At 45.8% G+C, this 25193-nt stretch overlaps 1 protein-coding gene across 2 annotated transcripts in view; it reads left to right on the top strand.

Annotated features, from left to right (window-relative positions):
• The window catches only part of AGBL1 (ATP/GTP binding protein like 1), a 391687-nt gene extending 377416 nt beyond the window's left edge, over positions 1-14271 (top strand). For both annotated transcript variants that reach the window (XM_026648344.2, XM_026648345.2), the window contains one exon: positions 13680-14271. In XM_026648344.2, coding sequence (XP_026504129.1) covers positions 13680-13986 — 307 coding nt within the window. In that variant the 3' untranslated portion in view covers positions 13987-14271. The remainder of the gene's footprint in view (positions 1-13679) is intronic.
• The last annotated feature ends 10922 nt before the right edge of the window (positions 14272-25193 follow it).

Genomic DNA, 25193 nt, shown 5'->3' with positions numbered 1-25193 from the left:
GCAATGCCATCTCCAGTGGATGCTTTACCATTTGCCATTGATTTCTTTATGATGTAGTGCCATCTCCACAGACTTGCAGCAACATAGTTTGCTTTTCTCTTTCCTCTTCCTAATGGGAGACATTCACCTCTGTACAGAGGAGCTATGCACTATGTAAATTGCACTTAAGCCTCATTGGAAAACTAAAGTAGGATGTAGGTTGAATGTTACTCATGTGCTAACCTTCTACACAGGGTGATGTTCACCCATTGTGATTAATGACAGGCAAACATCAGATGGTATGGAGAAGCTGAAGTGCAGAGGCATGCAAAAAAATTGTACACAAAAATAAGGTTAAGCAACTTTTTTGGTTTGGTTCAAATTTTGGGCAAAAAAAAGAAATCAGGTTGAATCACTTTTGGGATCCATTGAGATTATGAGTGAAAGTTCAGATTTTGTTTAGTTTAGATTTGGTTGATATCTTGAGAGAAGATTTAGGGTCAGGTTGTGGGCAGAAGTTTCAGCCTGATCCCATTTCTGTAATTAAAAATAGTTGCATCCTTGAAAATTAAATATTTGCATCCTTAATTCTAAAGTTGTCTCTGATCGCAGAGACCTCATGTGTTTCCATCACAAATCTGATCCCCTTCTGCTCCCAGTGCAAGGCACATTCCTCTGATCCTGTGTTCATTAACATATATATATTGTGACAAAGTTCCTCCTCTACCTTGGTGGGTCCTGTGCTTATTGACAGATTTGCTCACCTCACAGATTCACCATGTGGGTCAGGTATCAGCCCAGAGACCTTCCCCTCTGGTAGAAACCACAGTCCAGGTCAATTCCTCCTGTAACTGATCAGGAGTTGGGAGGTTTGGGCGGAACCCGGGCCCGCCCTCTACTCCGGGTTCCAGCCCAGGGCCCTGTGGACTGCAGCTGTCTAGAGTGCCTCCTGGTACAGCTGTGTGACAGCTACAACTCCCTGGGCTACTTCCCCATGGCCTCCTCCCAACACCTTCTTTACCCTCACCACAGGACCTTTCTCCTGGTGTTTGATAATGCTTGTACTCCTCAGTCTTCCAGCAATATGTCTTCTCACTCTCAGCTCTTTGTGCCTCTTGCTCCCAGCTCCTCACATGCATGCCACAAACTGAAGTGAGGTCCTTTTTAAACTCAGGTGCCCTGATTAGCTAGCCTGTCCTAATTGATTCTAGCAGTTTCTTAATTGGCTCCAGGTGTCTTAATTATCCTGCCTGTCTTAACTGGTTCTAGCAGGTTCCTGATTACTCTAGTGCAGCCCCTGCTCTGGTCACTCAGGGAACAGAAAACTACTCATCCAGTGACCAGTATATTTAAATAAATTAATGGAGATATCCCATCTCCTAGAACTGGAAGGGACCTTGAAAGGTCATCAAGTCCAGCCCCCTGCCTTCACTAGCAGGACCAAGTACTGATTTTGCCCCAGATCCCCAAGTGGCCCCCCTCAAGGATTGAACTCACAACCCTGGGTTTAGCAGGCCAATGCTCAAACCACTGAGCAAAGATTTGCCCTCTACCAGATTCCTGTACCCCACTCGTCTGGGTCTGTCACAATATATATATACAAATCACTCCGCTGTACATACTTCTTACCCTTGGGAGAGGATGAGAGAACAAAACAGGTCAGATATTAGTCATATTGTTTCATACGTTGTTGGGTGGTGCTCAGACACTACAATTATGAGCACAGTATAAGAACCTATATAGAACAGAATAAAATAGAATTTCTTCTGGGACGACATTTCTGGCAGCTTTGTTGTGGATTCATCCTGAGAACTCCGAGGCAACATAAGGCCCTTTTAAGAGGAAATATGGTTATCATAGAAAAGACTCTCTCACAAAGAGAAATCAGTATCCATAGAGCTGCTTTTCTCACTTTAAGGAGCTGATTTTGAAAGGGACCTCAAAGCAGCCTCCCATTTGTTCTGCACCTGCAATTCAAGTATTTGTAGTGCAAATATTTGTAGGTACAATGGATGTAATTTAGTCATTTGCCTTAGTTGCTAGTGCAATCAGGTAGTGAGACATCTGCATGGCATCAGTTTCACCAGCACATATTTGCATGTGAAGTTATTTGCTCCTGCAAAACTTGGGGCACAAAATAGAGATGCAGCGTCTAAAACTCAGTCCATCGGGCCTTGTCTACACTGCAGACTTTTGGCGGCAAAGGGCAGCTTTTTGGCGGCAAAACAGTGAAGGTGTACACACTGCAATGCCACTTTTGGCCACTAAACAAAACCACCTCGATGAGAGGCGTTACGCTTTTTGTGGCAAAGTTAAAATGACAAAGCATCAGTGTAGATGCTGCCGTTCATTATATCGCCAGAACTGGCCTCCCCCAGTATCCCACAATGCCCGCCGTGACTGCTCTGCTCATTGTTTTGAACTTGGCTGCCCTGCAGGCATGCACCCCTCCCCTTTCAAGGCTCCCTGAAGTTCTGACAGCTCAGCATGCTGCTCTGCTCTGGGAACAGAGCGCTCTTGCTCTCTCCCACACTATGAACACAGAGGCAGGCAGGCAGGAGCCAGTGTGTGTGTGTGTGTGTGGGAGCAAGAGACTGCTGTGCTGTCAAGGAGGGAGGTGGGGGGCGATGTTGGGGGTGTCCCCCCCCCGCCTCAGGACTGGTTGCTTTTGGCGGCTGTCTGAACTTAGAGACAGCATGCCGACACACTCACTCTCCCCCAATACACACACTGTCTCTGTCTCCCCACTACACACACACACACACACACTCCCTGTCACACACTCTGCCCCCTTCCCCCCCACACACATCAGTTGAAAAGGAGCTCCCAATCTAATAGGATGCCCATGGAATGATGGGATTGAGAAACCTGCATCGCTTGACACTGTACCTGCCCCATGAGGCATTACAAACCCTTCCCAAAGCATCCTGCAGCCAGTGGCATAGTGGGATAACTACTCACGGTGCACTGCTCTCTGTGTCGATGCAAGAGCTGCTAGTGCGGATGCGCTCTGTCGACACAAGGAGCAGAATGTGGACATGCAGCAGCCGTTTAATTAAAACTCTTTAATTAAAATGGCATAACTTTTGGAGACAAACATCTGCAGTGTAGACATAGCCTAAACGTCTTGGCCACCCTAAATCTCATAGCTTTCAAAACCCCAAAAGCCTGTAAGCCACTCAGAGATCTATGGGTTCAGTGTGTGGAATTTTGAAATTAAATCTATGGGGCCAAATCCTCAGTGAGGGCGATGACAATGAAGCCACATGGATTTGCACCAGCTCTGTAGCCCAGAACAACCTGAATAATTTTCATTCTTTATTCTAAAAAGCAAGGAAGTGTAGGATCAAAGCCAAAATCCTTAAACTTCCTTTATTTTCCCCCCACTCTGCCAGTGATTCAATTACTAAAAGCACCCATCAGCAATTATGAGAAATCTAATCATCTTACTGTACCAGTCGGGATGATTACTATGTGATATCAATAACACGATCATCATTTTTTAACAGAATCTGTTCTGGAACTAGACATTGTAACAAATTGGCTGATACAAGTTCCAAAGCATATTTTCCAAAGCCCTAGCATTATTCAATGCCTTAATGGTTTCCAATATTTTTTAATAAATACGTTCAACTCAGGTGGGTAGTTGACGGCTCATGTTTTTGCAAGCAGTTCAGTCCATACAAATTGGAAATGGCATTGACTCTGGAAGCACAGCCTCAGAAAGGGTGAAATCACAGCATTGTACATTTCTGATTGGCTGAAGCCAGGCTGTCACATCCCCCTTGTCCGCCCTCCAGCCCCCAAATGCTTTCTTTAGTGATGATTTTTACTGAATGTTACAAGTTCATGATGAGCCAGAGTCTGATGATATGGACTTCACTAGGGCTAATCATGGAGTTAAGGGACGATTCAAAATCTGGCCAGTGGCAGCAGAATGGGTATATTAAGCTTTTGTTGGTACCTCCCCAGCAGAGTTTGGGTATTCAAATAGTTTAGGCCTCTCATTCTGCACACTGGGCCAGCTCCTCCGCTGGTGTAAACTGGCATAGCTCCATTAACTTAGGCTACGTCTTCACTACGGGGGGGGTCGATTTAAGATACGCAAATTCAGCTACGCAAATAGCGTAGCTGAATTCGACGTATCGCAGCCGACTTACCCCGCTGTAGGGATGGTGGCAAAATTGACCTCTGCGGCTTCCCGTCGACGGCGCTTACTCCCACCTTCGCTGGTGGAGTAAGAGCGTCGATTCGGGGATCGATTGTCGCGTCCCAACGGGACGCGACAAATCGATCCCCGAGAGGTCGATTTCTACCCGCCGATTCAGGCGGGTAGTGTAGACCTAGCCTTAAATATCTAGATTTAGCACAATGTCGTCTGAAAGAGACAAACTCCATTGCACCCTGGCAAGGGCACGTCTTCACTACCCGCCGGATCGGCGGGTAGCAATTGATCTGTTGGGGATCGACTTATCGCGTCTAGTGAAGACGCGATAAAATCGATCCCCGATGGCTCTGCCGTCGACTCCGGAAATCCACCGCAGCAAGAGGCGGAAGCGGAGTCGACGGCGGCGCGGCAGCAGTCGACTCGCCGCCGTCCTCACAGCCAGGTAAGTCGACCTAAAATATGCAACTTCAGCTACGCTATTCATGTAGCTGAAGTTGCGTATCTTAGGTCGACACCCCCCCCCCCCGTAGGGTAGACCTAGCCATAGATCCATGCTGGAATCAGAACTCCAGTTCAGCTTTCAGCTGCCATACTGATGGTGGTGCTGTTGCTATCACTCGGGTGCACATTGCCAGACTGACAAAGTTTGCCATCAGGTCCTCTGTGTTTCAAAGCTAACTCGCCCAACCCAGCTGTCCTGAAGTGGGAAGAGGATATCAAAGAGTGATGTCAGAGCAAAGCATGAGTTCACATCACTACGATGAGAAACACACATGATTCCCATAGATACTCTGGTGTAGTCTTTCAGGTGTTTGTGCTGAATTGTAATCGGAGTAAAAAAAAAAAAGGAGGGGCAGGAGTATAGAGAAGAAAAAAAGAAAGAAAATGAGTTAGCTGTGGGGATCAGCACCAAGCCTCATAGCTCTTTGTTCAGCAGCTGACTTGCATCTGTTCAAGTCGGTTTGTTTTATTAATGCTTGCTGGCCTAGAGCTAAGAGAGCGATGTTAAAGATTCAATGTGAGCACAACACTGACATATAGATTTGTTTTCCATGAGAAAGAAATTAACAGTCACGCGTAAGATTGAACCCGGAGCCTTTGGCTTTTCTGTCCGCCCAGTTTAAGGATTGGCTCAGAGGTGGAGAATGATACATGTGGATTTATTGGTCTGTCCTATCAGCCTAGAACGGGGTGGAGAGCTTTGGCATGCAGGAAGGTTGGTTAACATCAAGCCAGTGGCCTTCATATGAATGAATAATTCTTCTCTCTCTCCTCCCCAAACCTGCCCTTCAGAGAAGAGTTGCTGTAACCTTGGTGGCAACCTGGTGATTTAGGGACCAGAGCGCTTCCCTCCTGCGCACACATATCAGTTAACCATCACCGTGCTGGGAGTCGCCTTGCTGCTGCAATTCATTCTTTTAGTGTTTATCATTTCTCTTGGAAATGTGTATAGGGAGGAGAATCTCCCCTTCAAAGCACTAAAGGGCCATTCCTCTTTGTAAAGAGATCTGCACACCCGGCACCTCCCACCTATCTCCCTGTTCAAAGCTTTAAGACCATGGGTATGGCAACATATTGGGTTACAACTAGGATAGGTTAATAGGATAGGAAAGGGCAGGAAAATTTCACACACCTTCAACCCTCTCCCTGCCAAACAACATCAACAAATCCCCAGACTCCTGACTCTGAACTATTTTTTTATATTCATAGACATGCACTTAACTTTTTTTTCTTTTTTCACATTTTTGCTGCTGTGCCTGAACTTCCTGGGTCTAGCCAGGGCAGGAACTGGAAGCACTGAAAGGTCATAATTAAGCCTTCTCTGGTGCAGTATCCAGTTGATCAGAAACAGAAAGTCCTGGAAAAACCCATGGAAAAAGCTATCATCGGGAGACTTCATTTCTATATTTGCAGACCCGGTGGCTTGGAGAAACACCAGAACTGTCAGGAACCTGTCCTCTGAACCTTGGGAGGGACAATCCATTATTCCCTTACCAACTCACTTCCCTCTCCCCTCCATTGCTTCCAAATCTGAATGATCTATCCTCAGGGAGTGAGAAGGGAGAATTTTATGCAGATTTGAACATTTGCTTTTCTTTAATGATTTAGGTGGGTGTTGCAGTCCCACTGTGACCTTCCTGGTCGTCAAGTAGTGTAATAAATACATTAGCAAAATAATAAATTCATTATTCTTAAACCACTCCTAATATCCTTGTCTATTTCCCTTCCTGTCCAGAATGTAGCTGTAATCCCACTGCAAGGGGCTTCTAATGGCATCATAATACACAAGTGTTGCTCAAGTCACCAGAACCTCTGAGTTGGAATGGCAGCCTGAATTTATATATACCTTTGGGGGGGGGAGACTTTAGTTACTATTATATACAGTTTAAAAATAGTCATCCCCCCAAGTCTTTTTTCTCACCCTTCAATATTTCCTGCCCCACTCACCAGTATACCTATTATATTCTTTGTCAACTGATTTTGGTCTGGCCTGTCTCTCTCATTCCTGGTTTGAATTTTCATCCCGATTCATCTTCATTCTCATCACCATTTTGACTTTCAAGGCTATTTAACATCCCAACAGGGATGTAATGAGATTTGCAGACTCTACTTTCCTGCTGCGCCAATCACAGCGACCGGCTAAGTACCTACTCATAAGAAGGATGGAAAAGCCCATTTTTAGAAGACTATCACAAGTGTTTACAGGTAATAATAAAATGCTTCCCGAGCCTTAATTAACATTAGGGGACAGTGTAGGCCAGGAGTCTGCATGCTGTCCCTGTATTGATAGTGTCCCCAGTCTGAACAATCTCCCCTCCCCTCCAAACGAAGAAGCCTCACATGCTCCACACTGATCTAACCGGTGCACCAAGCATCCATTTTTAATCTTGCCAAATCAATTACAAACATTACAGGCTGCAATTACCTTGGGAACTCCTGAAAAACTAATTAGTACAAGTCCTAACGATGAATTACACCTTTCCTTTGGCTTTATGCAGCAGAATATCTGTGCTCTGAAAGAGCCCACGCATTGCTCAGCCACAGCAAATAGAATCTTGAGGCAGCTCTGAATTATGTTCCCAGGCCACAGTGTGCTTATCACAGGATGGGCCGCAGTGGGCTGAAAGCCAGGACACCGACTTGCCCAGGGCTCAGCTCAGCATTTTAAGTAGGTGTTGTAAGATGTAAAAAGTCCTGGACAAGTGTCCCACTGGAATGGAGATCCAATGGGAACCAGCAGAGTTCTATCATTGTCATCTACACCAGTGGTTCTCGAACTGGGGCCGCCGCTTGTGTAGGGAAAGCCTCTGGTGGGCCGGGCTGGTTTGTTTACTTGCCGGGTCCACAGGTCCGGCCGATTGCGGCTCCCACTGGCCAAAATTCACCGCTCCAGGCCAATGGGGGCTGCGGGAAGCGGCGCGGGACAAGGGATTTGCTGGCCGCCGCTTCCCGCAGCCCCCATCGGCCTGGAGCAGTGAACCGCAGCCAGTGGGAGCCCGGCCCGCCAGGGGCTTTCCCTACTCAAGCAGCGGCCCCAGTTTGAGAACCACTGATCTACACCATGGCAATAAAGCAGGCTAACGAGATGGGTCTCTATGCTGGAGACAGCTTGTATCGCTGTCCAGCTAACGCTCTCATTCAGTGATGTGAGGATTTAAACAGTCCTCCTTGGACATATGGATGGATCAGCCTGACCCAGATTCGTGGGGAACCAGGGAAATTAAAGGGAAGGAATGGGATGATCTTAAAAATAAACTCGATTGCTGAGGCTGAAGATAAGAGACCGTTAGTCAAGCCCCAAAGGGTAGAGTTGATTCAGTAACTATCAAGGTCTAATTCTGGCATTGTATTTCTTCCAGGAGTGTATGTCCTTTAATTAAAGACACTGTTGGATGCAAGTGTGTCTACTTACACCCTAACAGAAACTTAATGAAAATGTTAAGAGTTGAAGTCTGCTCTTGGATGGCCACACTCAAGTCTGAAGAATAATTATATTAGATTTAGGTTAAATGTATGTATGACATATATTGTGTCATGGATGTGCCTGGCTCCTTACAGAGCAGATAATGGCCTTGTCCCTGCCATGAGGAGCTTGCAGTATAGGTCAAGACTGTAACAAATGACAACAGAGGGAAGGCTTGGGGGAATGCAGGAGGATGACGGCAAAGGCAGTATGATCACGGAGAGGCTGTTGCATGCATCTTGAGGTGTGCAAAGATTTATTTGTTTGTTTGTTGGCACTTCCCCACAGGGAACCGTTAATGTAATCATCATCAGTAATGGACCCTATTCCTCCTCCTAGTCCCCCTTCTTGGTCATGGTGGTTAGCCATCATGGTCCAACTCCTGCTTCTTTGAAGTTAGTAGAAAAACTTCCATTTACTTCACTAGTCAGGCCATAGGTGATGGACTGAGGGGGGAAAAGGCTACTTTTGACTCACTAGAGTAATTCCCCTGAAAGTCCTGTCAAAATCAAGGTCAGGTAGTAAACCTAAATGAAAATCACCAAATGAGTAAAAGGGACATCTGCAAGGAGCCAGTTCTCTCCAGCAGTAGACAATAAAACATGTTTTGCTTTTGATCCAGTCAGTTAAAATATGGATGACTGGGTGACCTGCCAGAAAAGTAAAATGTGACTGCAACATCCCTAGAAATGCCCTGGGGAGCTCTCTTTCCCCCCTCTGCCTGCATGTATACATGCAGGTAAAGAGTAATTGTTTGCAGAGCATAGATCAGCTGTCACTTCCTTGTACAATGTGTGGCTGTATTTTATCAACAAGAACGAGAAGTCATATTTTCTTTTGTGGAATTTGGCAGGACAACTGACTTCTGAGGTTTGGTGCCCAGCTGCGATGTAACGAGGGCGGCAGCTTAAAATGAAGGGTGGGAGGCAACTGAAAGAAACAATCCAGAGTAAAATCGAAAAGCCAGAGAATGTTGACTTGAAGGGAAGCGATGGCCTTCCCCCCCCCACCCTCTTGTTAAATCATTGAACATGCAGAATTCTTTCACGCAACACAAAGCTCCCTTTTCACAGAAAATAAACAAATATGCACGCACACAAAAGCAGAGCTAATTAAGATCAAGTCATATCTCAATAAATATGCAAATTAAAAATCAAAACAAAGAAATTCTATTTATCACATCATAAAGTTGCAAATTGCTGTTGAGGCTCCTGTAGGCTGCAATAGATGAGGTGACGGGGCAATAGGTTTTAAATTAGTAGGCCAGCTAACACGTGCATGTGTTTTCATTGTAATAGCTGGTGGCTCATCCTCTGTAGCTATATCGCCCCCTCCCTTCCTCTGTACCATGTCTGCATTCAGTGCTATTAATAAACTATATTTGCCTTCGAGTTCCCTAATGTAATGTCATCGGCTTTCCCTTCTGTTTACTTTCCATAAGACAATATCATTATTCTTTGGTGAATCTTCTCTCTCATCTTTTGCTTTTTCCAGCCCTTAAAAAAATGTTATAGGAAAAAACTCCAGTTCTCTGTGCACTAATATACATGCCGCCAGGGTTGTTCATTACCATGTCTCACGATTTGCATTCTCTCCTGAGGGAACAGGGATGTGTGATATGGAGAGCAGGCATCTCCTAATGATTTTGGCCCCTTCGTTAGTGGGATTGTAACCTGCTCCCCAGCAGGCTACATGTTGCCATCTTTTCGAAGAACCTCTATTCTGCTTGTTTGAACTGATCCATTTGTATTGCTTTGTTTATGGTCTAAGACACCTACCATAGATGGTGAATTATTTGGATGGAAAATTCTGCATAGCAGAGAGATGTGAGAGGAATTGGCTGGTTTGGGACATTAGAACATAAGAATGGCCATACTGGGTCAGACCAAAGGTCCATCCAGCCCAGTATCCTGTCTACCGACAGTGGCCAATGCCAGGTGCCCCAGAAGGAGTGAACCGAACAGGTAATGATCAAGTGATCTCTCTCCTGCCATCCATCACCATCCTCTGACAATCAGAGGCTAGGGACACCATTCCTTACCCATCCTGGCTAATAGCCATTAATTGACTTAACCTCCATGAATTTATCTAGTTCTCTTTTAAACCCTGTTGTAGTCCTAACTTTCACAACCTCCTCAGGCAAGGAGTTCCAGTAGCTGGCAATGTGACAAAGAGCTTTTCAGCTCCTAAGTCACAGGTGTGATTATCACTTGTGTTGGTAGTGATAAGATATTGGTACCATCTAACTGCTATTTGTTAGTGAATTGAGCTGGTGGTAACAGTCCATTTCCTTGTGAACGTGTGCACAAATCACCATAGCTATTACCACAGGTAGTGCTAGTTGTTTGTTGGCCAGCAAAGAAGCCAATGACTGAATGACCCAGGGAGACAGAACACTTCTCAGACCCTCGGAGATGGACTATCCAAATCTAGGTTGGAACGTATCAGTGGTGGAAGTATAGGGAAGCTATCGCTATTGCTGTCTTTGCTGTAGTTACTCTGTGGCTAGAGAAGGGGAAATTCAGTCTCCAGGGCTGTCAGTTTGTCTCCTTTCACCTACACTAAAATTCCCAGGAAATAAAAGCAGGAAGATGTCCATTCTGAAGTACCCAGAACCTGCTGTTGTCCTCAGGCACTGCTGTTTGGTTACCAACCTGAAGCAACTGCACTAATCTGAGAAAAATTACTCCAAATCAGTACTCATGTAATTGATTGAGAATTTGGTCCAGTGTCTCCAAGCTCCATTTCCTTTCTAACAAGTCACCGGCTCCTTGGGCTGCAAGGAGTATATTATACCAATTATCCCAAAGCTGCACTTTACATTTGTTCTTGGGAGCAAATCAAATCATTGGCATGCTTCTCTAAGGCCTTGGGTGCGTTGGTTTGATGTGATAGACTGCCTGGCTACTCATATAGGGCCTGATAAAGCATGCGGCAGTCTATGAGAACCTTTCCATTGACTTAAATGGACTTTGGAACAGGCCTGTCTTGCTGCTGTCATTGATAAGTCTCCAGATATGAACACCTAGTGCTGTTGTCAAGGCATTTTCAGTAGTAGGTCATCAACTGTGGATCTTGCTTTCATTTTGATTCACCAGAGCCTGGGTCTGTTGACCATGAGAACATGTTGTAAGGTCTGTCTCTTTCCTCAGGCTTTTGCCTGTTTGGGGGTGTTTACGGCAAGGTCTGGGGTTTCGGATTAGGGCAACGATCTTGACCGTTAGTATTACTCTGCACGTTATGTATACAGATAGTTTGTACAGTTCCCATAGCCTATATTGATGGGGGCTTTTATCAACTGAAAAAATGCATACAAATAATAAGGTTACGGAGAAATAGGTCACAGAATTGGTGAGGGAGAAGTTGTTCTTGGATATACAGGTACTGCAGGTGAGTCTGAGTCTCTTCTCTAGAACACAGGTGGTTGAGTCAGCGTGGGGGCAGCTAAGTCCCATCACTACCTCATAGGTGACTGAATTCCAGTGTATCCAAGAAGCTTGTTGAAACTGGGTAAATACTATTCAGAGTCTTTTTTTCTTTTCTTTTTCTTTTCTTTTCAAAAATTTCTTTATTTCTTTATTTTGACAATCACAAAGAAGCAGCAGCATAGTTTAAAAATGAAAGGGTCTGATTTCCCCGGAGTTTTACTCTTTTTTGAATACTGTCATGGTAGACTGGGTAATTTGTGCCATTCCTGTGTACTTCAGAAAAAAAAAAATCAAAGTCCTCTGGCTGTCCTCTGCACAGAAAGCTGAGATGATTTTTAAGTCATGTGTAACAACAATTGTTGTGGGTTTTTTCCATGTCACGTGCACACTTTCACTTTTGAGCTCCTTCTGACCCAGATTTCAGGGAAGGTTGAAGGGAAGCCAGAAACTACAGAAGTGCATAGTTTTTCATTTATTTATTTTCAGGCTACACAGACCTATTAAGCATGTGGAGAATCCCTATACAGTACAACCCTGAAGTGAGCGAAGCCAAAGATCATCAGGGGAAGGAGTGGGCACTGCTAGATAGTGTTTGCTTCTGTTTGCAAAGCAGCCCATACACAGTTAAGATCTGGAGGCTCAAAGTGAGGAAAATCTTACATTTTTCTGGAACCAGCTAGAGCAAATGGCCCAAGACAAAGGACTCTGGAGATCTATGGTTGGCGGCCCATACCCCGATTGGGGTGACGGGCATGAGTGAGTGAGTGAGTGCAGAGCAGTGAGAAAAGAGATCCATACACCCAACCGCAACGCTCTAAATCTTCAGCATGTTCTAAAACCTCAGATGCCGGAACTGCTATGAGATGGCTGAGAGCTGGGAAAGTATTGTGGTAACTGACATGCAAATGAGCAGAGCACACATTAAAGCTATGTGTTGTCCATCTGCCAAGCCATTCATTGCTCCCAGCCTGGGACAGATTAGAAGCACTGACCTAGTGTGGAAGATTGTTATTCCTTTCCCAATCCCCCAAAGCAATCCACTCTCCTACCCTGAGTCAGAGCGAAACCAATGACCTAGAAGTAAATGACTGGGTCCCAGTTCCCCTGGTTCATCCAGTCTCCTGACCTGAGCTGGCTTGAAACTGCTGACCTAGAGATGAAGGACTGTATCCTGTTTTCTACCCCCACAAGCCAGCCGGCCCCCTTTCCAGAACTAAGGCCAGATTGAATTAAATGGGAAAGGCTTTCTATCCCCCCAGCCATCTGTCTAGTGGTTACAATTCATTCAGAAATATTTCATTGAGATATTTTAAATACAGAACATATTGAAATGAGCTTTGTGAATTGAAGTGTGCGCATAGAATAGTTGTGACCATTCTTGAATGCAAATTGCTAAGTAAGCCTATGGGGATCTTGAGGGATCTTCTGGCTCTACTTTCAGAGAGCCAGAAGAAGATGTAAGTGACACCAGCTTAGATTGTCTGTGGATTCCCTTAGACTCACCTCTGAAGTTGGCCCTGCCTCATAAAGACTGGTTGCCAAAAAAGATCTGTCCCTTTTGAAATGACAGAGCTTCAGGTGCTGCAACCCTCCTTGTTGTTGGCATAGCTGTGGTCAATGTCCCTGGAGCCTCTACTTTCTGCTTACTCCTCCGCTTCCTCATAACACTCGCCTTTACACAGCGCACCATACAAGGATGTCACAGCACTTTAACCCACGTGGATTACTTAGGTCTGACACGAAATATGGAACAAACAAGATGGGGATGATGGTTAAACCAACAACGTCTTTGTAACCGGATACCGTGTCTTCTCCCCCGTGCCTTAACATGGTTTACTTAACCTTGTAAGCTCCTCAAGACAGGCACTATGTTGTCTGTCTTCAAAGCACCGGGCATGCCTATGGTGCTGTATAAACATTAATAACAATAATGTGTCTGTCCCAGGAGGTACGTAAATATCATTCTCTTCATTTTACAGATGGGAAAACAGAACAAAGAAGTGATGTGATTTGCCTGATGCCACACTGGCAAAGCCAGGAATAGAACGCAGGAGTCCTGACTCCTAGCCCCATGCTCTAACCACTAGACAATACCACCTCACTTTGTTGACATTCTGTCTCTTTTATGATTCCTTGGCAGGAGCAGCAGCACCAACAGCCTGGAGATTGACGATGAACCTCCTTGTGGGGAAGATGTCGATTACAATACTGACAGCTGCTCTGACCAGGAAGGGGACTTCTCTGAGCTAGACGAAGAGATCCGGGAGATCTCCGTGAGGGCAGAAGGAGAGGTGGAAGAGGAGGGGGCCAGCGAGGGACAGACATGCAGCTCCAGCGTTCTTGGAGGGTTTTACATTTCCAGCCACCAAACAACCAATAGCAAAGCTCTCCCACTACCATCAACGTCACTCGGCGTGTTTGCTGGGTTTGAAAGCAGCCCTGCGTGAACAGAGCTTTGACTTACCGAGCAATAAGCAAATGGGTCACTGCTCCTCTTTACCCGTTTGCCGGCTTCAGCTTTGTTCCCAGATGTGTTGCCCCAGTTCTGCATGGAAAACTGACTTTATGTTTATGGAAAATATATATAGAGAGAGAGAAAGGTTCCCTACCCTGTGCATACAGGGAGGGGTGAGCAGTCACTTGTCCATATGGTGCAATGTGAAGACTTAGGGCATTCTTATACATCGTCACCAGTGCAATCACTTTCTCTAATTTAGTTGTCCGTGGCTTCATGCAGATTGTCATGATGGTTGATCTTTTGAGTGCCTAAGGTATGGGAGAAGAGTCCTTCACCCCAATTCCTTCCCTTACTGTTGTGACTTAGAAAATCTCAGAAGATCTTTTTCTGAAGATTTTTGGCCAGAGTTGAGATATTTGTTTCATTTTATTGCTCTGAGGTTTTGCTGCATGTATCTGAATTCTAGGGGCCTGATCCAAAGATTACCATTGACGTTAATGGGTTTTGGATCAGGCCCTGTGTGCTTAACAACTCCAACATACCTGGAGAACCCACCACCACCACCTACAATAGTAACCAATCCAACCAATAATTAGAATGGAGCAGATTCAGAACCTCAGGCAACTCTCTGATTGGGAACCCTCCAGGCATATTGCAAAGCTCATCTTCTTTCCTGAGTGCGTGGGGAGGAAGTGGATCAATAGAATGGTATATAACAGGGATTGGCAACCTTTGGCACGCGGCCCGCCAGGGAAAGCCCCTGGCGGGCCAGGCTGGTTGTTTACCTGCCGCGTCCGCAGGTTTGGCCAATTGCAGCTCCCACTGGCCACGGTTCGGCGCTCCAGGCCAATGGGGGCTGTGGGAAGCGGTAGCCAGCACATCCCTCAGTCCACGCCGCTTCCCGCAGCCCCCATTGACCTGGAGTGGTGAACCGCGGCCAGTGGGAGCTGTGATCTGCCGAATCTGCGGACGCGGCAGGTAAACAAACCAGCCCAGCCCGCCCAGGGCTTTCCCTGATGGGCCGCATGCCGAAGGTTGCCGATCCCTGTTATATACCATTCTATTGATCCACTTCCTCCCCATGCACTCAGGAAAGAAGATGAGCTTTGCAGCATGCCTGGAGGGTTCCCAATCAGAGAGTTGCCTGAGGTTCTTTTATTGCATTTTCTCAAGTATGCATGCTGAGGATCGTCCATGCTTATGGAAACACCATGTGCACATGCGTTTCTGGCACACTAGGCCAAATGCTGCTCTCAGGCACACTGGAATAAATGGATCAGTGAAGTCAATCAAATCACTGCAGATTTACACCAATGGACCTGAGGGCAGACTTTGTTCCACTGCGTACAGTGGAGGTGACACCCTTTCTCTGTAAGACGTCTTTCCAGTAGCATGCACTGAGAGACTACAGGTACTGCTGATCACATAGTTAATATTCAGGACTTTTCTTAGGGAGAGGACTCCCCTGGTGGAACACTATAATGCAACCTTCCAGAAGGAGGCAAATGTCTCTCCTCTTCAGCCTGGCAAGGATCCCTAGCATTTTATCAAGGGGAACAGTGTGGTACACATCAGCGGTGGCAACACTTGACAGCTCCCTTAGCCAGGTCGCCATTCCAGTGGCCATTGTCTATTATTATTTATATGGCTGTCAATTACTCACAGTTAATGCAAGTGATTAACGCAAAACAAATTAACTAGATTAAAAAATAGTCGTGATTGTTTGTATTATGGTAATACCAAGGAGCCCTGGTCATTGACCAGGACTGCATTGCGCTAGGCGCTGTACAAACACACCACGCAAAGACGGTCCATGTCCCAGGGAGATGACAGTCAGACTCACTGTTAGAGCGGATCAGAAAATGAAAAGATGGTTTCCTAAAAAAAAACGGAATCGTTTTCATTTTGAAGGGTTCAAACTTGACCTATTTTTTTTAAAAAAATGTGATTTTTTTTAATTCAGGTTTTTTAATCAGATGGCTATTGATATAAAAAATAAACGGTCATCGGGAAACAGAAAACACATGTAACCATTTCATTTAAAACAAACAAAAAATGCCATTAAAAATGAATTCTGGCAAAATAAATTGTTCTAAAATTTGTGATCAGTTGTACTCACTCTGTGTGTCTTTGTAGGCCTTATGCAGATGCCTAACCAATTTGGAGTCCTCAAGAAGGCCAGGGGATTCTGCCTGATGGCTAATTGGCGAGGAAATGATAATAGGACCATAGATAGATGGGCTGGAGGCAGACCTTGTGCGTTGCTGAGTTCCATCTCTGGGTCAAAATGGTCTCTTTCAGTCCCAAGAACAGGAAATAGCTCAGTTCTCCTAGTATTGCCTGCAAAGGCAGAGGCTTATTTTGTAGAGATTCCTCATTTATTATAGAAGAAATTAGGAAAAGCATGATGTGGCCCTGACTCTGCGATCCTAACTCTTTGCTATGCATTAGAATTCACTGTTCACCTCTGCGCCCCGGGCTTTGCAGAGACAAGGATTGCCATTTCTTCCTGTGTCACGGAAACATTTAATATAAAATAAAGTAATAATAAAAAAGGGAAAAATCGGTAACAGTACAAGAGTACCACAGGCAATGAATGTGCAGCTCCTGCTCTCTCTAATGTTTCTCAGGGCACAGTCAGCGCAGTAAACTCTGCAAAGTGTAAGGTACGGGATACAAGGTGGGATTTATTATTAATTAATTATTATTAATTATTATTAGATTATTTATTATAACTAACTGTCAGGCAGCTTCAGTCAGTGGCAGCCAAATAGATGCCGAAGAGTCTCAGACTTTGCTAATGGAATCTTCCTCCTTTATAAAAATGTAATGCAGGAAAATTAACCACTATAAAACCATCCAAGGATAAGAGTAATATTTAGCACTTCTCCAGCATCTTTCATTCAAAGATTTCCAAGCTTTAACAGCCCTTCATGAATTAAGCCTCACAACACCCTTTGGGAGGTAGCTAAGCACTGTGATGAACTGACTGGTGTTCATCTGCATTGCTCCCTCCAGTGGCTCAAATGTGTGTCACAGGCTCTACACTGCTGATGGAGATTCTCCTTAAGTTCAACTGGCACAAGGCTGTGCTGGTCCAAGAGGCTCTTGAGTCCTATCCCTGCTATCTCTGTGAAGTTCCAAATGGTCGCATGGTATGTAGCAGAGTAACTACCAATGCATCCTGTGTTGCCAGTGATTATTTTTTTGGTATCACTTCCGGATGGCTAAAAGCACCACCTGGAACCATATTCAATATGTTGCCTGCAAAGAAACTTCCCTGAGGCGATTTTACAGTACGTTGCTGAATGACTTTCTGCCATGTGACCTGGACCTGGACCTTATGGGAGCTGACTGTTTGGATTGAAGTCAGAAACCCAGCTCCTTCCTAATCTGCCGAGGTTCCAGCATCCAGGTTTCTAAAGTTACAGCCAGCACACAACAGCTCTGCAAGTCTCAATCTCTCGTTCTAATGCAGCTCAAAAGACAGGCTGCCTGGGTCCTCAAAAGATGAGCTTCTTAGACAGAGCTAATTCATTAGGTATGATGTCTGCTATCACTGTACAGATGTCCTGTTCTGCTTGCTTCAGCATGCAGCTTGTTGCACATAATACTGATTTTTGATAAAAGGATGGCTCACAAGAATGGACACAAAGGAAGTAAAACACGTGTTCACATTATAATAGGATGTATAACATTGCTTCAGAGCTTATTAATAAGATAGATATGAGTACAGTTAACCTCAAAATCCAATGTTCATATGCATGACAAAGCATGCACTTCGTAGCATGCACAGTGTGCCATGCACACACTGCAGTACAAACACACAGTACAACCCATGCCACAGGATGTTCAGAAAAGCTACAGCACAACTCCACAATACAGTGCAAACATGCCATAGTACAGCCCCTCAACACAACACCCCCTCCCTCACACACACACTATCAGCATATACTTCATCATGGACACACACCACATACACACACACTCTTTCTGCAGCGCAGAATATGTACCACCGCATATTGCAATGTACTGAGGCATCAGGACTTGTCAGTTGTGTGGGTTTCCAATGTAAGGGAGAAATCCTTCTGCATCACAACATTTTCAGCATTCTTGATAATCTGACACTGTTAATTTCGTGAAGTAAACACTATGGGCCAGATTCATTCCTGAAACAACTCTATTAAAGTCAGTTGAGTTACACCAAGGATGAATTCATCTCTTGTGGGCTAAATTCTGCCCTCAGTTACACTCATACATTCTGTACCCATGCCATTGACTTCAGTGGACTTGCCCAGAGTAAAATGAGGCAGAATATGGCCCCACACACAGGTATATGGCCAGATAGCTAGAAGCAGCCCAGAGGTGCTGGAACTGGGGGTGCTGCTGCACCCCCTGGCTTGAAGTGGTTTCCATTATATCCAGGATTTACAGTTTAGTTCAACGGCTCTCAGCACCCCCACTGTAAAAATTGTTCCAGCTCCCCTAAAGCAGCCTCATTCTGTGCTCAGCATTATGCAGAGGCCCATAGCAGGGGAGGCAGTTTTGCCAGTGCATTTGATGTCACTTAAATGTCTGACTATCGGAGTGCACCCGCAAAGCTGACAGCGAGTTGTCTCAAGTATATCCATTGCCCCTGGAACATTGTGGGCACAAAAACGAAAGCTGGGCTGAGGCTTCTTTCCAACTCCTTCCCGCATGCCGAGCAAATGAGGAATTGTCAGTACGTGGTTAGACGTCGGTAGCAGACGATGTGCAGGAAACGAGATGAGAATAAAGCACCACAAGAGCGGGTGGCATTTTGTTGGCAGGAAGTGATGTCAGAAGGCATGGCAAGTCGGTCCCATGACTAATCAGCAGGGAATGGCTCCTGAAAGCCTCCCACAAAAAAGCACTGCCCTTTCTGCTCCTTTTCCCCCTCGTGCCCAGCTCCAGCTTTTGACTTTCACAGGAAGCTGTCACTCCTTCCCTTAGCCAGCCTCTAGAGGTCAGGAGAGGCCCTCTGTTGCAGCTCAGCCGGCGCACTCCCCGTTATTAACATTCTCCCTGAGTCATGGTAATTAAGCGCTACTAGGCTCCACACAGAGGAACGGAAATGCATTGACTTTAATAAAACAGAGTGTAAAACAACTTTAGATTAACTCCAGCCTTGTTTATTCTCGCGCACTTGTGATTCTGCTGTGGTATTTCTCCAGTGAATGGGACCGTTGTCCGCAGCGCTGAGTCGCGTCACCTCACTCTAGCCCAGGGAGCGCCGTCGGAAGGGCCTTGTCTCACGGTGGCTGGCTATTACCAAGAATTTTAAAGCAACCAGAAAAGAAAGGGAGGGGAGGAAAGTCTCCCAGACCCCTAAGATTTTCATTTCTCAAGAGTCAGCAAAGCTGTCAGATAGAGATGCAAGCCAAATATTTCCATAACAGCCAGAAGAGAGGGAGAACTGGAGGTGAGCAGATAGCCCCATTAATACGCTCTTTTGTGCCCCTGCCAAGAGTGTATTAATGTCTTCTACTGACTTTCTTTGTCTCGCAGCCACTTTCAACGGCTCCCCCTGCCCCGACACGAAGCAGTCAGAAGATGCAACGTGGAGCAGCTCTCATACTGGACCCTCTGTTTCCTCAGCCTCCCCTTTCTCCACAATGACTTTTGCACTTCTGCAATGATCCTGCTGACGTCCTGCCAGAGCCTGGGGAATTAAAATAAAATAAAATAAAAAGCACCTCTGAAGTCAGGGCTAAAAAGAAATAATTAAACAATAAAAATAAAAAGAATCAAGTCAGCAAGCTAAAGGAGGAAACCAAATCTAATAAGTTTTATCTGCTGTTTGTTATTGGGCTGTCGGGCTCCTTCGTCCCCTGCTTTTAAAGCACTCTGGAAAATACCAATTATAATAAGAAAAAAATGGCAGTGTGTTATTTATGAAGCGAGCGAACAAGGAGCGGAGCAGCGAGAGGGAGAAGACAGCAGTTCTTGGCCCTCACTGCCTTCTCATAGCTGGCACAGGACATAGACACAGAGATTCTGGGCTCTATTTCCTGTTCTCTCTGTCCTTGAGCAAGGCCCTTCCCCCCTCTGACTCAGAGAGAGGCCAGCCGGCCCGTGGTTAGGGTGCTAGCTTGGGACTTGGGAGGTGCAGGTCCTACTCCCTTGGGCAACTGACTGAAGCTCTCTGTGCCTCAGTTCCTCATCTGTAAAATGGGAATAATAGCACTGCACAGGGGTGCAAATTATTTTGTGTTGCGAGCCTCGAATGCTTTGGATGAAAGGTGCTAGAAAAGGGTAAAATACTGATGTTTGTGAAGTAGCGTGGCTGTTGCTTTTAAATAGATACGAGTCAGTTGTCAGTTTAACAGCACATGTTGACGGTGTTCAGTGACTGTGAGGGTTTGGTTGTTTTAAATAGCAAAGAGTAATTTTTAAAATCTCCCTCCCAGGCTGGTATCTATCAGCTATGCCTCTCCTGAGGCCCAATCCTGCGCCACTCAAGCCAATGGAAGTTTAAAGCTGCTTTGAGTGAGAGCAGAATCAGACCCCTGATGGCCAAACTCCTGGCTTTGGCGGTGATCTTCCAGACAAACAGGTTCCAACAGAGCTGAGACGCAGATGGGTAGACGAGGTCTGCAGCAGGAGAGGAGATGCAAGGTTTGGAGTGTTAGAAATATTGCATGAATAATAGAGGGGGAAATGAAGAAGGGAGGGACGTGAGAGGTTAAAGGAAGGGTAATGCCAGGGGGAAAGGCATTGGAATAGAGGAGGGAGGGGGAAGATTGGGTAAAAGGAGGGGACAGTGAGGCAACTGAAGAGAAGGGAGAGCAATGGAAGGAGCGGGGAGATCTGGAGTGGGGACGAGGAGAGCAGCAGAGAAGGGAACTAGAGAACCGCTGTTTGCAAAGCTTCTTCGTCCCCTAGACATGTATCAGGGTTAACACTAGCAAGAAACAACCCACCTTGCTGTAGAACGAATCTGCCACTGTCCTCCCTCCTGCATAAAAGGCAGTCGAGTCAGTGGCCACGCTGCATTGTGTGTTCAATGTTGTATGGTGTGAATGCTTTGTGCTGGTTAAACCTGTATTATCTCAGGGCTTCGTTTTCCCTTCTAGGGACTCACATTCTGAGCCGGGTTCTGGAAGATCGACAACATATTATTGTTGATGCTGTAGTTCGGGGCTACGGAGCTTTGCTTTGTTTTGCTGTTTTATAGAAAGAAAGAAAGAAAGAAAGAAAGAAAGAAAGAAAGAAAGAAAGAAAGAAAGAAAGAAAGAAAGAAAGAAGTCTGGTATGACATCTGTGTCAATATGTTGGCACCATGAACTTCATTAGCTGGTGAATCAGCTGACAACAGCCCCATCCAATGGCAGTGAGGGGAAAAATCTAGTATGAAATAGCCCTCATGCATTGTACCTTATGCCCAACCACTAATTCCAGGTGCCAGTGATTTGGCAGAGTAAACTATTGCTCCCATTGGCTAACCGAGCTCTGGGCACCGAGGTCTGGCCCATAGTGCATTCACTGGCTGCCAGAACTGTCACCACTCCGATCCTGTACACCCTAACAAAAGACTTAGTTGCATGATTATCCATGTGTGGTCTAGTGAGTCAACTAGAGGACTGCAATTCAGGATGCCTAGGTTCCATTCCTTACTTTGCCACAGATTTTCTATGTGGCCTTGGACAAGTCACTTACCCTCTCTGTGTCTCTATTCCCCCATCTGTAAAATGGAGATAATATTACCTACCTCATGGGGGGAGACATTGTGGGGCTTAAATCATTAATGTTTATAAAGGGATTTGAGATCCATGGAGGATATGGGCAAGAGATATTATGGATTATTATCTATTACGTGGGCTGACAATGTGCTCATCACTGCACATACAAAGAGTAAGATGCTGTCCTTGCCCCAAGGAGCTTACAATGTGCATCTACCACCAGTGCAGCTTAGACAAATATTAGGCTTTTTGCTCTGATCACGATTACCTAATTCAGATTCTCCTGTTCACTCTCTCTCCCCTTCGACTCCAAGTTTAAGCACTTCATCCTCCCCTACAAGGCTCTCTGCATACCTTGCTCCATCCCCATCTCCACCTGTTCTCCCCCCGCCGCCCCCAACTTAAACCTTGCGTCTCCCTTTGCATCCTCTTACTTTCGTCACTGCGCTTCATTCCGCGCTACCCTGGAACTCCCTCAGGCTCATCCTGTGCTATGTATCCACCAACTCTTCTTTCAGATTCCACCTCGTAGCATACGTCAGCCGTGAAGCTTCCAGCCATCACCATGGTTTTTTGTTAAGAAAAAGCCCCACCAGCATGGTGTGATAAAGCCACTCTCTAGGCGTGCCGTACTTTGTGGATCTCTACTGTGCTGGCTGGCTTAGAGAAAAAGCCTCATCGGGCAGGGCCCATGTCTCCTCCATATTCTGTACAGCACTGAGCATACTCACCTAGTGCTCAGTGATTGGGGCGTGCAGCGGGGCCAGTCTACTGTGCTGTCCTGCAGCAGGTTACCTGATTGCCTGCATCACCCGATTAGTCAGGAAGGGCAGCTCGCTGGCTTTTAGCCCAGCAGCACCATCCTTCTAGCTGCTCAGTGCATTCCTGCGAGCAGCTGTGATCTCCTCTGTTCCTGCTGCTCCTCTCCTGCACCAGCCCTGCTCCTAGTCCGGTTTGTGCAACTTGATACCGCAACTTGCTCCTGGCTCCAGTTTCCTCACCCAGACTCTGGATCTGACCCTGGGGATGACTACTTGTTTCTGACCGATTGCCTGGCTATCACTTCCTTGTTCTGGCTCTGACTCCTGGTTCCTGACTCCAGTTGTGGCCCTAGGATTGGATCCACTTCCCAGCATCTGCTTTAATTGCTAGGCCTGATTCCTGCTCCGACCACAGCTTCGTCTCTACCACAGGGAGAGGCTTACATGTGATTGTGCTGCAGTTTGGCTAATGTTTTTAAGGGATTATCTTTCTGGCTCTTTATTTTTGAAAAGCTTTACGGAAAAAGTGAGTTTTCACAAGGGACTGAATGAATAATGGACTGCATAGAAAAAGGTGCAAAAACTCGTGTGAAGAGGAGGAAGTCGAGTTGGCTGGCAGAGAGCAGCAGCCCAGAACACTGTGGCCAGCTGTGCTGAGCACCTGGACAACTAAAGTTGGATGGAAAATGGGGGTAGGTTAGGCAGAAATGTTTGACTTTTTGTTGAGAAACCAAAAACCCAATTTGGGGGTAGGTGGGAAAAACTACTCAAAGCTCCACAGATATTGGATTTCAGCCAAACATATTCAATGTGAGATTTTTTGTTTTTTCAATAAAAAAATCAAACATTGCTTTAGGAAATCAGACACTATCTGCAAAACCTTTTGCTTTCCAAACTCCCACTTTTCTGTCAAAAAAAAAAAACACATTTTGACAGAAAATTTTCAACCAGCCCCATTTGGAGCTCTACAAATGTACCTCAGTCCTGACCCACAGTGCTCTCTGCTATTCCAGTCCTGGACCTCCATGAAGCTATGGCAATGCATCTCAGTCCTGATCTTTCATGGATCCTGTTATTTCCAGTCCAGGCTTCACATCCATGCATTTCCCAATAGACCTCAGTCCTGACCTGTAACATCACTGTCTGCTATTCCAGTCTTGTACCTCTCCAAAGCACAGCCTGCCAAACATATTAAATTGACTGGTGATTTTTGGGAGGTGGATAAATATCCCTCCTGGGACTAGGATGAGATCACCAAATGCATTTCCACTGGAAGCTGGAGCCAGCAACCTCTAAGAGGTGAGAGTGCACCAAAGCCACGTTGCCAGCTGGCCTGCCTGCTCTCAGTTGCAAGAGCCGCTTTGTACTTCCTGGCTTTACTGATGCGGAGAGAACATTTTGAACCGTCTAAGCCTTGTAACCTTGTATCTCTGGCACACGAGCTGCAGCAGCAGCAGCACGCTGCCGAACATAATAACAAGGGGAAGAGATGGAATTAAATAAGAATTTAAATATTAGGGTTCTCAGCTCAGCACAAGGGGCTTTAGCGATATTATTTCCAGAGTTGGTTGAAACATATTTGAGAATAATGGATTCAACACATTTGTTCGCGTCTGTGGCTGAACAAAGTATTTGCCAGTAAATTTTATTCATGATTCGAGCAGCTCTAGTTACTTCCTCTAATGCGCATGGCTAAAGAACATTAGCTAGATCCTGCACTCACACTCCAGATGTAGAGGATCCAATCCCAGGCATCTAGCAAGGAACTTACCCTCCAAAGGCTGATTTCAACCAGCTTTACTCCAGAGTCACTGAGAGCAGAATTTGACCCATGACATTTAGAATGATTCATCTTTCACCTCATCAAATAGGAGGGGAGAAGGGGGGAAACAGATAGAAAGTTATTTTGTTCCTCTTGACAAACATTTGTCTTCAAAGTCTCAGTTGTCATGGGGCAGTAACCAGTAGCCCACTTGAGGGGCACTATAAATGTTGCCTAGCAACACCATGCCATTCAAGGGAAGGCTGTCAAAGGCTGAGGATCTAAGACAGCGAGAGAGAGACAGTGTCACACCAGGAAACTCGCTCCTGTCTGGCCCCGTTACAAGCGACACAGCACACATCTCAGTAATTGTCGTCGATTCTGGCCGACAAAGCCCTTTGTGACGAATAGGAGAATAGCTGCAGTTCATAAATGGTGATGTGTCACCCACCCGCCCCCCTAAGTACAAAGACACTCTGGAGCTATTCATATCCTGAAGGTCACTGACTCCTATTCAAAATTAGCTGGCAATGGGCAAACCTTAAATGGCTCAAAGGTGCTGTTCAAATAAACACCAGGGGCCAGGAAGGCATTTACTGTCATGTGCAGCTCTGCACAGTTTCCTAGCTGCCTTCTTCTGAAGTATCAAGTCTTGTCACTGCTGGAGGTGAGATGCTAGGAATACATGGACCAACAGATTGGCGTGGCAGAGTAAAAATACATTCCTGTTAGACTGACGCATTTTGCCAGATTATTTTCTAGCCCTCCTCCTAGAGGACAATAACATCCCTAGAATGTAATCTCATTCTGTGCACAAACAAAGTACAACGGGCACCTCAGGCCAAGGGAGTCACTAGAGTCTGGGAACTTCAGCATCAAGAGATCATAAGTAAGCTCTCTGGGCAATAAGCAAGCCTGGGTTTGGGAGGCCAGAGAACATGTTGTGCCAGGAAAACTTCTTCTTGTGATG

This window comes from Terrapene carolina, unplaced genomic scaffold (assembly GCF_002925995.2).
Source record: "Terrapene carolina triunguis isolate 2854851 unplaced genomic scaffold, T_m_triunguis-2.0 Scaffold67, whole genome shotgun sequence".
In the NCBI taxonomy this organism is placed as follows: Eukaryota; Metazoa; Chordata; order Testudines; family Emydidae; genus Terrapene; species Terrapene triunguis.
Note: the sequence above shows the minus strand (reverse complement) of the source record. Positions and strands in the feature narration are given on the sequence as shown.